General features: G+C 38.8%; 1 protein-coding gene across 3 annotated transcripts in view; it reads left to right on the top strand.

The window, feature by feature from the left end:
* BRAF (B-Raf proto-oncogene, serine/threonine kinase) overlaps positions 1–17290 on the top strand; it is a 203600-nt gene that overhangs the window by 145017 nt on the left and 41293 nt on the right. For all 3 annotated transcript variants that reach the window (XM_008965952.4, XM_034965106.4, XM_034965107.3), the window contains 2 exons: positions 1030–1114; positions 2018–2194. In XM_008965952.4, coding sequence (XP_008964200.1) covers positions 1030–1114; positions 2018–2194 — 262 coding nt within the window. The remainder of the gene's footprint in view (positions 1–1029; positions 1115–2017; positions 2195–17290) is intronic.

Raw genomic sequence — 17290 nt, 5'->3', positions numbered from 1 at the left:
TCACTCAACATTGTTTATAAGATTCATCTATATTGTTGTGTGAAGTTGGAGGTCATTCATTCTCTTTACAGTATTTCATTGTGTGACTATAACATGATTTCTTCTTTCATCTGTTGCAATTGGATCGTTTCCAGTTTGGGGCTTTGATTGATGCTGGTGCTGTAAACATTTTTAGTGTATGTCTTTTGGTGAACATGTAACCATTGCTGGGTATATACCTAGGACAGAATTGTGAGACCACAGGGTATGCATATGTCCAGTTTTAGTAATGCTGCCAACAATGTTACAAAGTAGTTGTACCAATTTAAACACCTACTGGCAGTGTTGACGTTACAGCTGTTTCACATAAAGTTTTGGGGTTTTTTTGATGATTTTAATAAAATATCATTTTCTTTTTTTTATTATTATTATACTTTTAAGTTTTAGGGTACATGTGTAAAATGTGCAGGTTAGTTACATATATATACATGTGCCATGCTGGTGTGCTGCACCCATTAACTCACATAAAGTTCTTTTTAAATTTTAGTGACAGTTTTAGTCATTTTCCTAATTGAAAGTATCATAAGTAATCCATAAATTTGAAAAAAATGTTAACTACTCTGATAAAAAAGTTTTATAGTTTCCTACTTTTAAGCAAAATTCCATAGGGCCTGGTAATTGTAGTTTCAACATTACTTGCAGTTTCAGTTAGTAAATAAATATTAAGCCTAGTAAGTATAATTTAATATTGTCAAATAATTTGGAAAATACCATGGGTACTTAATTGATTTTACCAAATTTCCATGGAACAAACAAGGTTGGCTATTTTTTGGATTGATATTTTGAAATACTAGTACAGGAATATCATTGTTAGTTGAATTTTTAGCCTTACAAAACAAATGGAGTTTAGATAGCTAAAGTATAATTTATTTGTGATTTAATAATGGTATGGAGTTAGGGCTATGATAATTAGTGAAAACACCCAAGAATGTTTTATACTTTTAAATTTTAAAAATTGAAATGACACTTGGAATAACAATTGCCTTTTAGGTGATGTGGCAGTGAAAATGTTGAATGTGACAGCACCTACACCTCAGCAGTTACAAGCCTTCAAAAATGAAGTAGGAGTACTCAGGTGAGCTTGTGTGAATTACTCTTTTCCAGAGAAATAAGTTATTTTTATTAGCTCCTGGTTCCCAGTGGTAGCGACTATTAGCTTTACAGATTTACTCAAAATGGATAAATTTGTAGAAACAGAGTATGTCTGAGTATATTTTTGTCTTTAACCACATTCTTTTAAGTAGTATGCAATGTTATATGGTATGGCTGATAGAATACTTAATCCTAGACTGAATTAATGGAAGTATAGTATTCTGATAATATAAAGTAATAGTTCTACTTATGTAAATAATACTCTCCAATTTTAAGCTTATCAGAATACATTTAGAGGTGGTATTTAGTCCTGGGCTCTGGAATTTTAGAAACATTGACAAACTAGGATATGCCTATTGAGGACCACCTAAATAGGGAAGATTCTAGAGGTGTAACGGGGGGAAATAATCAACAGAACTGAGGATATTTAGTTCACAGAAGGCTGTTACGTTCACGAGAGTGCACAGTTATTCCAGAGTGCGGCAAAAAAAGTTATTCCAGAGAGCAGACCAGGGAAGCAAGCCAGAGGTGAAAGTTGTAAGAAAATGATTTTGTCTCAACACTTGGAAACTTTATAATACCAGAACCACTTAAATAAAGATATGAGAGTCAGCTACAACTGAGTGATGAACTTCCCATAGTTGAAGGTATTTAAGCAACCTCTAGTTGCCTGTCAGATATATTTAAAAAGATATCTCTGCATAAAGTAGGAGGTTAGACTTGGCAATTGCCAGTCTCTTCTAAATGTATCCTTTCGTTGCCTTTTTTAAAAAAAAAAAAAGCTTTTTCTGACAACATTTTACCGACAGACTACTTTGGTTCTCTTTTGTAAGAATTGCTAAAGTTTGTCGACATTTAATATTTACTGTCACATTTCTTTGTACAGGAAAACACGACATGTGAATATCCTACTCTTCATGGGCTATTCCACAAAGCCACAACTGGCTATTGTTACCCAGTGGTGTGAGGGCTCCAGCTTGTATCACCATCTCCATATCATTGAGACCAAATTTGAGATGATCAAACTTATAGATATTGCACGACAGACTGCACAGGGCATGGAGTAAGTTCCATTCGTTAAATGTCTTGTAAATTATTTTTGAAGACCATTGAGGATGTTTTAAAGGTTTTGGCTGCTATTCTTTTGGATTGCATTTTAAATTACTGTCCAGGAACATAAGGATGCTAACTAATGCCTGGTAAATAATATGATACTAAAAAATAAATGTCTCTGTCTAGTGCAGCCTTCAGAACATATATCAAGTATTTGATAATAAATACATGACTGCAAACTTAGGCTTAGCACTCAGTGATTGAGCTAAGCAAGAGAGGTTCAGAAGATAGAAACAGCAAAAACCTGCTAAAAAGTTGTTAGCAGTTGTTGAAGTAAACAGAATGGTTGTTAGTTACTTTTTCAAATCAGTTCCTCTGAGTGCCCGTATTTTTGGTTGCAAAATGGTCAGTTAATAAAGTTAAAGTGAAAAATCTGCATTCTGACCCTTTTTGAGGATTTCAGAGTGAGTTCCTATCTGTTGAATTTTGCTATGCAATTTAAGGAGTTATTTTATAAAGTTTACCATAAGCTAATATGGGGAACTGACTTTGAAGGATAAATTTTAAATTTTGCAACTCTTAAGTGCAAATGAATAGGTAAATTAAAAGGTGAAATTAAACAAATTTTGAAAGCACTTAGGTGAAAATTATAAACTCAGTAAAATATGAATTTGAAAGCTCTGTGAGAAGTTTAAAAATAGATATGATCTTAATTTTGTTTTTTACAAATTGTTTTCACTTACATAGATTATTATGTCATTTAATCTTTATAATGTTATGAAGGAGATCTTTTTTCTTTTTACAGATAAGGAAATTGAGGCTTTTAAGTTCCTTGTCTAAGGGCACACATTTAATAAGTGGCACCAAAGGTGTTTAACTCAGGATTTCTGACTCCCAATCCAGTATTCTTTCCCCATAACCACTATGCTACTTTTACATTACAAAATTATAATAAAAGAGTAAAAGGGTATATATGTACTAACACCTACAACTCTGAGTATTGCTCCTAGCAAGTAAGTGTAGAGCCAAGACTCTAAACCAGATCTGGCTCTTAGATCTTCCAACTATACCACCTTCTCTTTCTCAAAACTAGGCAATATATCTATAATTTAGATTGTTTACAAGCCTATATTCGGCCAAAATACTTATTACAGCAAATTATTACCTTATTCAGTAACACCCCCAGTTACCCCTAGACTTGAAACAATCTCAACGTTTCAGATAAGTTAGAATCTCTGAATCTGTTCAAATCTAAAGGCTTTTAAAGAATTAAAATCTTGGCCAGGCACAGTGGCTCACACTTGTAATCCCAGAACTATGGGAGGCCGAGGCAGGCGGATCACCTGAGGTCGGGAGTTCAAGACTAGCCTGACCAACATGGAGAAACCCCGTCTCTACTAAAAATACAAAATGAGCCAGGCACAAGCCTGTAATCCCAGCTACTTGGGAGGCTAAGGCAGAAGAATCACTTGAACCCGGGAGGCAGAGGTTGCAGTGGGCCAAGATCACACCATTGCACTCCAGCCTGGGCAACAAGAGCAAAATTTCGTCTCAAAAAAAAAAAAAAAAAGAATTAAAATCTTGTGAAGAGTAAACCATGGCAAAGATTGTGAACATTCAGTGAGAAACAAAGGCTTATTCTCTTCCCATACCACTGGTCTCTTTGCAATTTCTTCAGCAGGCCAAGCGTGTTCCTTCTTTAGGACCTTTATGTTTGTTATATTCTCTTTAGGATACACATGCCACAAATATCCTTGTGTCTCGGTTCATATGTCCCCTTTTAATAGAAACCCTTGCTCACCTTATATAACATGTCCCCACGTCACGCTGTCACTCTCTATACCCATAGGCTTGATTTTCTTTGTAAAGCATAGCTCCATCTGACTTGTTTGTTGTCTTTTATCCCCACTAGAATGCAGGCTGTATGAGAGCAGGGGCTTTTTTTCATTATTTTATGCCTAATGCCTAGAATGGGACCTGGCATACTCAGTACATAACTGTTAAATGAAAATGATTACACACAACTGCATATTATTGATAGATTTACCTTTCAGAAGAAAGAGATGCCAAATCCTTCTCACATCACAACTGAGAAATGTGGCTGGGCATGTTGGCTCACACCTGTAATCCCAGCACTTTGGAAGGCCAAGGTGGGAGGATTGCTTGAGCCTAAGAGTTCAAGACCAGCCAGGAAACATAGGGAGACCCTCGTCTCTGTAAAAAATAAAAAATTTAGCAAGGTGTGGTGGCACTTGCCTGTAGTCCTAGCTACTCACTAGGCTGAGTTGGGAGGATCACTTGAGCCCAGGAGTGTGAGGATGCAAGGAGTCGTGATTGTGCCACTGCATCCAGCCTGGGTAACAGAGCGAGACCCTGTCCCAAAACAAACAGGCTGGGTGTAGTGGCTCATGCCTGTAAACCCAACACTTTAGGAGGCCGAGGTGGGTGGATTAAGACAAGAAGTAACAGTAAAGAAGAACATTATCAAATTGGAATAGTGCTGCAGTCTGAAGAACAGTCAGTGAAGAGGTGATATATTTTCAAAATATCACTTTACAGTTTGGGATTATCAGTGTAAACTTTAGTCATCTACTCTGAAACACTTTGGTTGTGTTTTTAAATAGATCTTACCGTTTAACATGATGCAATGAGTGTACGATAGTATGAACATAGATCATTCCATTCAGTTTATCCTAGATTTTAGTAACTGAAAAAGTATTAATTCCAAGTTTTAAGCCCTCCAGCAGAGTATACTTTTTAGTACCAGTTTAAAATTAACCAAGGAGGATATAGTTTCTTTTCTCTTTTTGTTTTGTCATGTAAGATGATAACATACAACTGGTTAAATGTACCGACACATCTTCAGTTTCTGAAGGATTTGGCAGGTTGAAACTCCTCTTATTAACAGGGCTATGAGTTTCAGATTAAGGTGACAGATTTTTGCTCCTTCCTGGAACTCCACTAAAACTGTAATAAAGGAATTTTTTTTAAAGCATGGACACATAAGGATGGGGATAACAGAGAGGAATGAGACAATATCAGCAACATTTTGAAAGCTGGAGAGCAGGTGGAAAAGTGATCATAGACTTAGACCCCAAAAGGCTAAATGATCAGTCGGCAGTGGGGAAATGAAAGCCAACCTGGTTTATACCGTAGAATCCTCAATTCTCAGGAATTGGCAGTATCAGCTATCTCAGGGGATGAAAGGGTTAAAATGAAAGGCCTGTTTGAAAAGCTGTTATTTCTCTAAATCTGTTCTCTTACTCACCAGGTAACTGCTCCATCCCTATCCTAGCAGTAGACTGGAAGTTTCTTCTCTACAGAGGGGAAAATAAGTATCTCTGGACTGGGAGACCCTAATCTATGTCTAGGACATGGATATCTTTCCCAAAACATGGGGATTTGATGACTGTGTGCTTACTAAATGATGAAGGGAGATTTCCCCAGCCCTCTCTTTTTATTTGATTCCCAACATGCTAGCAGCCAAACCTTACTCTTCCTGCAGGAGATTCGAAGAGTCTTGGGTGAATTTTACCAGCTCAAGAGGAAAGACCCAAAGAAAGTGACATCAGGGATTCCACCTAGATTACTGTATAGTTCAAAAATAGCAAGCCCATCTGTATGCTTAAAGCCTCCAGGCAGCTTGTAAGTCCCTCACTTAGTCTAAGTAAGAGTATCGCTGGATAACTAGATATTGGTGGGGAAGTCTTATGCAAATAAGAGAGACTGTAAAACACATAGAGAAAAATAGGCATTGGGAGAAACACATACAATGCAAGATTATCTCTCCCCTGCCTCACCCCACCTCCAAAAAACCTATCAGTTTTCTCAGAGGGAGAAAAGATAACTTTATGTCCATTAAACAGGAACAGAGGTTTTCTAAGGAACATTCATATAACAGCAGCAACAAAATGCTAAAATTTTGATATTTACAGTACACTGGAAATTATGTCCTTTGCAATTATTTAAACGTAACTTTTAAATGTTAATTTAAAAGGAGTTAACGTAGTTTCTCAGAATTCTTTTAAGGGGTGTTCAGCAAAAAAAGTTTTAAAACTATTATGTTAAACACTATATGGTTTAATATTAAATTCCTATATTATGCAACATAATTCGGAAGGGACACTTAGATAAATTTTTTACAAACCAAGTTACATAAAATATGTATAATTAATTGGAACACATAACCAGATTGCATCAGTGAGTCTTGAAGTGGATATTCCTGTTTTCTTCTCTAGTGTCAATGACTAAAGCACACTATTTTCACTACTTTTTTTAAATTTTGAGACGGAGTCTCACTCCTCTGTCACCCAGGCTGGACAGGCTGGAGTGCAGCGACACTCTCTCAGCTCGCTGCAACCTCTGCCTCAAGTGATCCTCCCATCTCAGGCTTCCTAGTAGCTGGGACTACAAGGGCGCACCATCACACCTGGCTCATGTTTTTGTATTTTTTGTAGAGACAGAGTTTCGCCATGTCACCCAGGCTGGTCTCAAACTCCTGGGCTCAAGCGAGCCACTGCCTCCACCTCCCACAGTGCTGGGACTACAGATATAAGCCACCAGGCCCGGCCTATTTTCAGTACATTTGATTGAACTTTGTTGTTGTTGTGTTGTTGTTGTTGTTGTTGTTGTTGTTGTTGTAGTTAAACAATCTGTTTTAATCAGGCTGACAGATGTTAGAACAAACAGGATGGTCCTAGGGGTCATGAACTGGTTCTTCAAATCCTAACTGTTGCTGCTGATTTTGTAACAGATTTTAACATATCTTTTGACTTCTGGTCACTCATTTCAGCCTCATGTTTGGTTCTCTGTTTTAATTTCCCCCTATCTATTCCCATGGATCAAATGACACAGATGGAATTCCTTACATACCTAATTTTTCCTCCCTATTTCCAATACTGTTCATCTTGAATGCCAACCGTAGTTTCATCTTGAGGGCTTTGTTTTGGAATTATCTCCAGAAGCTATTCCCAGTTAGAAGCCTGCTTGGATAATTAATATTGCTTCTTAGCTCCCTCCAGCTCTCTTTCCTTCTGTCCCCTGGCTCTACCCTGAGCACAAATGATAATTCTCTGTGACCATCACAGCCACCATCTTACTGTGCCTCCTTTCAACTCTTCATGTCTATATCCTCTTCCCTGACCAGCATCATCTCACAAAGGACTGACCAAGCCAGATATAGTCTATAGCTAGACAATAAGGCTATAGGGTATTTAAATAGCCTCTTAATATGTACTTTTGCAAAGCCTTTATTTCAGAATAGCCTGCCCTATGTTGAAAGTGATCTTTTCTGACTGCTCACCAAAATTCATTCTAAAGTCTCTGGATATAAGCAGAATAGGAACAAACGGATTCATTTTATAAAGTGCTAAGGTTGCAGTTAACTCATAAAACCTTTAATAATTAGAAAAGTTAGTCTGGACACGGTGGCTCACACCTGTAATCCCAGCACTTTGTGAGGCCAAGGCAGGAGTATTGCCCGAGCCAAGGAGTTCAAGACCAGCCTGGGCAACGGCAAAACCCCGTCTCTACAAAAAATACAAAAATTAGCTGGATGTGATGGTGTGCACCTGTGTTCTCAACTACTTGGGAGGCTGAAGTGGGAGGATCACTTGAGCCCAGGAAGTCAAGGCTGCAGTGAGCCATGATCGTGCCACTACACTCCGCCCTGGATGACAGAGCAAGACCCTGTCTCAAAAATAAATAAGAATAATTAGAAAAGTTGAATCATTAGGACTTTCAAATGTGTCACCTTTATTGGATTACAGAATATAAGCAAAAAATGAATAGGTAACATTTTTCCCGTGTGGTTATGTCTTCCATTTGTACCTCAGTGAAAAACTATTTCTGATTCCTAGGTTTACTTGAAAAGGAGCAGAGCTGTTCTAATAGTAGATAATTATAAACTCACTCTGAGGAATCAGGGTTGGTAAAGTATGTTTTATCATCTTCTTTTTTGGTTTTTTTTTTTTTTTTTTTTTTTGAGGTGGAATCTCACTGTCACCCAGGCTGGAGTACAGTGGCACGACCTTGGCTCACTGAAACCTCCGCCTCTCAGGTTCAAGCGATTCTCCTGCCTCAGCCTCCTGAGTAACTGGGATTACAGGCACCCACCACCACGCCTGGCTAATTTTGTATTTTTAGTAAACGGGGTTTCACCATGATGGCCAGGCTGGTCTTGAACTCCTGACCTCAAGTGATCTGCCCGCCTCGGCCTCCCAAAGTGCTAGGATTACAGGCGTGAGTCACTGCACCTGGCCTGTTTTATCATCTTTTCACCTGCCAGTCATTGATTCATCCCAAGGACCCAGGTATCTTAAGAATACTGTTACTAAAGAAATTCCAGGAATGGTCAGTACATTGTGCCTTTTTTTTTTTTTTTTTGGCAGGCCTTATAATTTCAGTATAATATTTATGGTATGATTTTGAATTTAACTTTATCAGAAAATTAAATCACAGAGGCACATAGAAAAAGTTACAGCCTATCGATATATTTACAGAAGCATTATATTCTCAAAATAAGATGATTAAAAATAATTTGGAGATAAATCCTTACAATTTACTTTGTTTTAAACAATGATGAGCATGCCTCTTTTACTCATAAGTGAACCCAGTTGAACATAGAAGGACTAATTAAAGCTGAAAAAATGGTGAACATATATTAGTGATTGATAATAATTCTAAGTGGCCAAAGAATATTTAATTATAGTGAACATAATTTTCTGGTGGGTAAAAATAATAATAGGGTGCTGATAATAATAATAATCAGAAAATGCAAGGTAAAACAAAAAGGTACCACTTTCCACTCACTGGAATTGGCAAAATGCCTGAGTTCTGATAAGATCAAATGTTCATAGGATTAGAGGAATTGCTTCCTGGGTCATTTCTGATGCAACCAGCCACCTTAACAGCATTCTGGAAGTAGCTGTTAAAATAGGAAAATGCTTATTCTAACCCCAAGAAACATTAGCTTTTGTTCCAAGTCATGTATACAGAAAGAGATGTATTATAGGAAACAATATAATAGTGAAAAATTGGTCTGGATGCAGTGGCTCATGCCTCTAATCCCAGCACTTTGGAAGACTAGGGTAATAGGATCACTTGAGGCCGGGAGTTTGAGACCAGCCTGGACGACACTGTGCGACCCTGACTCTATGTAAAACTTAAAACATTAAGGACATTTTTTTAAAAAAAGAAAAACTTATTGAAAAATTGGAAACATGTTCATCAGGAGAAGACTTGATAAATAACATATTGGCACTTACATACAGTAGAATCGTATATAGTAGTTAAAAGTGGATTATATATGTATCAACATAAAGCTTTAAAATATTAATGTTAAGTGAGAGAAGCAAGCTGCAGCATGAGACCACTTAAAAATTTTTAAGCAGAACATTTTTTACATTTGGGCTTTAAAAAGTGGTGTGTATGTATATATGTAAAAGTACTGAAATAAGGATTAGAAAGCAAAGATCAAGTAACATAGTGATTATCTCCAGGAATCAAGTACAAACTTTGAAAAAAGACTGGAGGTGGCTGAGCACGGTGGCTCATGCCTGTAATTCCAGCACCTTGGAAGGCCAAGGCGGGTGGGTCACTTGAGGACAGGAGTTCGAGACCAGCCTGGCCAACATGGTGAAACACCATATCTACTAAAAATACAAAAAATTAGCTGGGCATGGTGGCCGGTGCCTGTAATCCCAATTACTTCGGAGGCTGAGGCAACAGAATCGCTTGAACCCGGGAGGCGGAGGTTGCAGTGAGCCAAGATGGCACCACTGCACTCCAGCCTAGGTGACAGAGCGAGATTCTGTCTCAAAAAAAAAAAAGACTGGAGGTGTTTTAGTCCATTTTCTTTACTATAACAGAATACCTGAGGCTGGGTAATTTGTTGTTTTCTGTAAAAAGAAACTTATTTCTCATAGTCCTAGAGGCTGGGAAGTCTAAGGGCATTGGTGCTAACATCTGCTGGGCTTCTGGTGAGGGCTTTCCTACTGCATGGTAACATGGTGGAGAAGCAGAAGAGGGAGTGGGCACACACAAAAGGGGCAGAACACAAGGGACGACCTCACTCTATAGCAACCCCCTTTCACAGTAACTGTAGAAGTCACTCCTGGCCAGGTGTGGTGGCTCATGCCTGTACTACTAGCATATTGGCAGGCTGAGGAGGGAGGATTGCTTGAGCCCAGGAGTTTGAGACCAGCCTGGGCAACATAGTAAGACCTCATCTCTACAAAAAAATTTTTTTTAATTAGCCAAGCATGGTAGCACACTCCTGTAGCCCCAGATACTCTGGAGGCTGAGGCAGGAGGATCACTTGAGCCCAGAAGTTTGAGGCTACAGTGAGGCATGATTGAGTCCACTGCACTCCAGCCTGGGTGACAAAGTGAGACCCTGACTCAAAGAAAAAAAGAAGTCAGTGACTCCTGCTTTCATGAGGGCATTCCTCATGACCCAGACCCAAATGCCTCTTAAAGGTCCCACGAACTCTCAACACCATTACACTGAGGCCAAGCCTCCACATGAGTTTTGTGGGGACAAGCCATATTCAAACTGTAGCAGGAGGCAAATGTATAAAAGTTTTAATGGGTCTGATTATGGTAAGAATATGAGTGACATTATCCTTTGCTACTGCAGTTTTTTAAAATTTCAAAATCATGTTACGAGGAAATATGTAATCATTATAGGAAATTCAGAAAATGTAAACATAAATAAAAAGCACCAGTAATCCACCATCAAGAGATAACTGCCATTAATATTTTGATGTGTATTGTGTATCCTTTCAGAATGATGTGTTTTAATACTATACACAATGGTTTCTTGCTGTTGTTTTAAATCATACTGGGTTTTCCTTTTTACTCTTAAATATCTCTACTGGTCAATAAATATCTGATACCAGCTCTGCTACATACTGTTAACTCACTGTCTCCCCCTTTTCTTTATGCCAACTATGTTCTGTGGGGTTTCTTAAAATATACTGTAATGTATTTAGCAATGATATGCACTTACTATGTGTCAGACATTCTGTGTACTTTATATACATTACCTCATTTACTCCTCAACAACCCTGTGAGGTTGCAGCTTTTATTATATCCTTGTTTTATGGATGAAGAAACCTGGTTATGGAAGGGGCAAGTAACTTGCCCCAGGTACTTCAGCTCCAGGGTGTATTCCTTTAACCATTAAAGCATGTTGCTTCCCCAACTTATTCACTCCCTTCGAAAACTTCAAGTAGACCCTTAATGTTATAGGGCAGTTATACTTTCAGTTTCCTAGTTCATTCACTGTCCTCTTTTAGACACTGTCATACCGCCTCAAAACCTCATATCCTTAAGCCTCTAAAACCTCTTCTTCAAGAAATCAGCGATGACATTGCTTGCCATCTCTTTAAGACAGTTGGAAGTAACCATTATGACATCTACCCACCTGCCTGCATTCATACCAGGTTCTTCTGCCTTATCACTAGTAAAAGCCAATCCCTCCATTTGTACACTAGATTCCATCCCCTTACCCCTACCCAGAGACATCTTTTGAGTAAATCTCCCATCTTGTTTATCATCAGTTTTTCCTTTCCTACTGAATTTTCTCCTATTTTAAAACATCTTTTGGCTGGGCGCGGTGGTTCATGCCTGTAATCCCAACACTTCGGGAAGCTGAGGCGGGTGGATTGCTTGAGCTCAGGAGTTCAAGATCAGACTGAGCAACATAGTGGAACCCATCTCTACCAAAAAATACAAAAATTAGCCAGGCGTGGTGGTCTGTGCCTGTAGTCCCAGCTACTTGGGAAGCTGAGACAAGAGGATCTCTAGAGCCTGGGAAGATGAGGCTGCAGAGAGTCAAGATCGCGCCACTGCATTCCAGCCTGGGTGACAGAGCAAGACTCTGTCTCAAAAATAAGTAAATAAATAAAACATCTTTCACTGAGTGCAGTGGTTCACACCTGTAATCCCAGCCCTTTGGGAAGCTAAGGTGGGAAGATCACTTGAGCTCAGGAGTTGGAGACCAGCTTGGGTAACAGAGTGAGTCCTTGTCTCAGAAAACTAAAGTAAAATTTAAAAGTAGGGCAGGTGTGGTGGCTCACACTTGTAATCCAAGCACTTTAGGAGGCTGAGGCTGGTGGATCACTTGAGCCCAGGAGTTTGAGACCACTCTAGGCAACATGGCAAAACCCGTCTCTACAAAAAATACAAAAATCATCCAGATGTGGTGGTGTATGTCTGTGGTCCCAGCTACTCAGGAGGCTGAGGTTGCAGTGAGTGGAGATTGCACCACTGCACTCCAGCCAGGGCGACAGAGTGAAACCCTGTCTCAAAAAAAAAATTAAAAAGTAACAATAATAATGAAACATCTTTCTTATGCACATTTGGCAGAATGTTGACATTTGTGGAATCTACGTGGAAGGTGTGTGGGTATTCTTTCCATTTTTCTGTATGTTTATTTTCTTTTTTGTTGTTGTTTTGTTTTTATTATTATTATACTTTAAGTTTTAGGGTACATGTGCACAATGTGCAGGTTAGTAACATATGTATACATGTGCCATGCTTGTGTGCTGCACCCATTAACTCGTCATTTAGCATTAGGTATATCTTCTAATGCTATCCCTCCCCCCTGCCCCCACCCCACAATAGTCCCCAGAGTGTGATGTTCCCCTTCCTGTGTCCATGTGTTCTCATTGTTCAATTCCCACCTATGAGTGAGAACATGTGGTGTTTGGTTTTTTGTCCTTGTGATAGTTTACTGAGAATGATGATTTCCAATTTCATCCATGTCCCTACAAGGGACATGAACTCATCATTTTTTATGGCTGCATAGTATTCCATGGTGTATATGTGCCACATTTTCTTAATCCAGTCTATCATTGTTGGACATTTGGGTTGGTTCCAAGTCTTTGCTATTGTGAATAGTGCCGCAATAAACATACGTGTGCATGTGTCTTTATAGCAGCATGATTTATAGTCCTTTGGGTATATACCCAGTAATGGGATGGCTGGGTCAAATGGTATTTGTAGTTCTAGATCCCTGAGGAATCGCCACACTGACTTCCACAATGGTTGAACTAGTTTACAGTCCCACCAACAGTGTAAAAGTGTTACTATTTCTCCATATCCTCTCCAGCACCTGTTGTTTCCTGACTTTTTAATGATTGCCATTCTAACTGGTGTGAGATGGTATCTCATTGTGGTTTTGATTTGCATTTCTCTGATGGCCAATGATGTTGAGCATTTTTTCATGTGTCTTTTGGCTGCATAAATGTCTTCTTTTGAGAAGTGTCTGTTCATGTCCTTTGCCCACTTTTTGATGGGGTTGTTTGTTTTTTTCTTGTAAATTTGTTTGAGTTCTTTGTAGATTCTGGATATTAGCCGTTTGTCAGATGAGTAGGTTGCGAAAATTTTCTCCCATTTTGTAGGTTGCCTGTTCACTCTGATGGTAGTTTCTTTTGCTGTGCAGAAGCTCTTTAGTTTAGTTAGATCCCATTTGTCCATTTTGGCTTTTGTTGCCATTGCTTTTGGTGTTTCAGACATGAAGTCCTTGCCCATGCCTATGTCCTGAATGGTAATGCCTAGGTTTTCTTCTAGGGTTTTTATGGTTTTAGGTCTAATGTTTAAGTCTTTAATCCATCTTGAATTAATTTTTGTATAAGGTGTAAGGAAGGGATCCAGTTTCAGCTTTCTACATATGGCTAGCCAGTTTTCCCAGCACCGTTTATTAAGTAGGGAATCCTTTCCCCATTGCTTGTTTTTCTCAGGTTTGTCAAAGATCAGATAGTTGTAGATATGCGGCGTTATTTCTGAAGTCTCTATTCTGTTCCATTGATCTATATCTGTGTTTTGGTACCAGTACCATGCTGTTTTGGTTACTGTAGCCTTGTAGTATAGTTTGAAGTCAGGTAGTGTGATGCCTCCAGCTTTGTGCTTTTGGCTTAGGATTGACTTGGCAATGCGGGCTCTTTTTTGGTTCCATATGAACTTTAAAGTAGTTTTTTCCAATTCTGTGAAGAAAGTCATTGGTAGCTTGATGGGGATGGCATTGAATCTGTAAATTACCTTGGGCAATATGGCCATTTTCATGATAACTGATTCTTCCTACCCATGAGCATGGAATGTTCTTCCATTTGTTTGTATCCTCTTTTATTTCATTGAGCAGTGGTTTGTAGTTCTCCTTGAAGAGGTCCTTCACATCCCTTGTAAGTTGGGTTCCTAAGTATTTTATTCTCTTTGAAGCAATTGTGAATGGAAGTTCACTCATGATTTGGCTCTCTGTTTGTCTGTTATTGGTGTATAAGAATGCTTGTGATTTTTGTACATTGATTTTGTATCCCAAGACTTTGCTGAAGTTGCTTATCAGCTTAAGGAGATTTTGGGCTGAGACAATGGGGTTTTCTAGATATACAATCATGTCGTCTGCAAACAGGGACAATTTGACTTCCTCTTTTCCTAATTGAATACCCTTTATTTCCTTCTCCTGCCTGATTGCCCTGGCCAGAACTTCCAACACTATGTTGAATAGGAGTGGTGAGAGAGGGCATCCCTGTCTTGTGCCAGTTTTCAAAGGGAATGCTTCCAGTTTTTGCCCATTCAGTATGATATTGGCTGTGGGTTTGTCATAGATAGCTCTTAATATTTTGAGATACATCCCATCAACACCTAACTTATTGAGAGTTTTTAGCATGAAGGGTTGTTGAATTTTGTCAAAGACCTTTTCTGCATCTATTGAGGTAATCATGTGGTTTTTGTCTTTGGTTCTGTTTATATGCTGGATTACATTTATTGATTTGCGTATGTTGAACCAGCCTTGCATCCCAGGGATGAAGCCCACTTGATCATGGTGGATAAGCTTTTTGATGTGCTGCTGGATTCGGTTTGCCAGTACTTTATTGAGGATTTTTGCATCAATGTTCATCGAGGATATTGGTCTAAAATTCTCTTTTTTGGTTGTGTCTCTGCCTGGCTTTGGTATCAGGATGATTCTGGCCTCATAAAATGAGTTAGGGAGGATTCCCTCTTTTTCTGTTGATTGAAATAGTTTCAGAAGGAATGGTACCAGTTCCTCCTTGTATCTCTGGTAGAATTCAGCTTTGAATCCGTCTGGTCCTGGACTCTTTTTGGTTGGTAAGCTATTGATTACTGCCACAATTTCAGATCCTGTTATTGGTCTATTCAGAGATTCAACTTCTTCCTGGTTTAGTCTTGGGAGAGTGTATGTGTCAAGGAATTTATCCATTTCTTCTAGATTTTCTAGTTTATTTGCGTAGAGGTGTTTGTAGTATTCTCTGATGGTAGTTTGTATTTCTGTGGGATCGGTGGTGATATCCCCTTTATCATTTTTTTATTGCATCTATTTGATTCTTCTCTCTTTTCTTCTTTATTAGTCTTGCTAGTGGTCTATCAATTTTGTTGATCCTTTCAAAAAACCAGCTCCTGGATTCATTAATTTTTTGAAGGGTTTTTTTTGTCTCTATTTCCTTCAGTTCTGCTCTGATTTCAGTTAATTCTTGCCTTCTGCTAGCTTTTGAATGTGTTTGCTCTTGCTTTTCTAGTTCTTTTAATTGTGATGTTAGGGTGGCAGTTTTGGATCTTTCCTGCTTTCTCTTGTGGGCATTTAGTGCTATAAGTGTCCCTCTACACACTGCTTTGAATGTGTCCCAGAGATTCTGGTATGTTGTGTCTTTGTTCTCATTGGTTTCAAAGAACATCTTTATTTCTGCCTTCATTTCATTATGTACCCAGTAGTCATTCAGGAGCAGCTTGTTCAGTTTCCATGTAGTTGAGCGGTTTTGAGTGAGTTTCTTAATCCTGAGTTCTAGTTAGATTGCACTGTGGTCTGAGACACAGTTTGTTATAATTTCTGTTCTTTTACATTTGCTGAGGAGAGCTTTACTTCCAAGTATGTGGTCAGTTTTGGAATAGGTGTGGTGTGGTGCTGAAAAGAATGTATATTCTGTTGATTTGGGGTGGAGAGTTCTGTAGATGTCTATTAGGTACACTTGGTGCAGAGCTGAGTTCAATTCCTGGGTGTCCTTGTTAACTTTCTGTCTCATTGATCTGTCTAATGTTGACAGTGGGGTGTTAAAGTCTCCCATTATTATTGTGTGGGAGTCTAAGTCTCTTTGTAGGTCACTAAGGACTTGCTTTATGAATCTGGGTGCTCCTGTATTGGGTGCATATATATTTAGGATAGTTTGCTCTTCTTGTTGAATTGGTCCCTTTACCATTATGTAATGGCCTTCTTTGTCTCTTTTGATCTTTGTTGGTTTAAAGTCTGTTTTATCAGAGACTAGGATTGCAACCCCTGCCTTTTTTTGTTTTCCACTTGCTTGGTAGATCTTCCTCCATCCTTTTATTTTGAGCCTATGTGTGTCTCTGCATGTGAGATGGGTTTCCTGTATGCAGCACACTGATGGGTCTTGACTCTTTATCCAATTTGCCAGTCTGTGTCTTTTAATTGGAGCATTCAGTCCATTTACATTTAAAGTTAATATTGTTATGTGTGAATTTGATCCTGTCATGATGTTAGCTGGTTATTTTGCTCGTTAGTTGATGCAGTTTCTTCCTAGTCTCGATGGTCTTTACATTTTGGCATGGTTTTGCAGTGGCTGGTACCACTTGTTCCTTTCCATGTTTAGTGCTTCCTTCAGGAGTTCTTTTAGGGCAGGCCTGGTGGTGGCATAATCTCTCAGCATTTGCTTGTCTGTAAAGTATTTTATTTCTCCTTCACTTATGAAGCTTAGTTTGGCTGGATATGAAATTCTGGGTTGAAAATTGTTTTCTTTAAGAATGTTGAATATTGGCCCCCACTCTCTTCTGGCTTGTAGAGTTTCTGCTGAGAGATCCGCTGTCAATCTGATGGGCTTCCCTTTGTGGGTAACCCGACCTTTCTCTCTGGCTGCCCTTAACATTTTTTCCTTCATTTCAACTTTGGTGAATCTGACAATTATGTGTCTTGGAGTTGCTCTTCTCAAGGAGTATCTTTGTGGCGTTCTCTGTATTTCCTGAATCTGAACATTGGCCTGCCTTGCTAGATTGGGGAAGTTCTCCTGGATAGTATCCTGCAGAGTGTTTTCCAACTTGGTTCCATTCTCCCCGTCACTTTCAGGTACACCAATCAG

This window comes from Pan paniscus, chromosome 6 (genome assembly GCF_029289425.2).
Source record: "Pan paniscus chromosome 6, NHGRI_mPanPan1-v2.0_pri, whole genome shotgun sequence".
Classification (NCBI taxonomy): Eukaryota; Metazoa; Chordata; class Mammalia; order Primates; family Hominidae; genus Pan; species Pan paniscus.
This window is presented reverse-complemented; position numbering and strand designations above follow the sequence as displayed.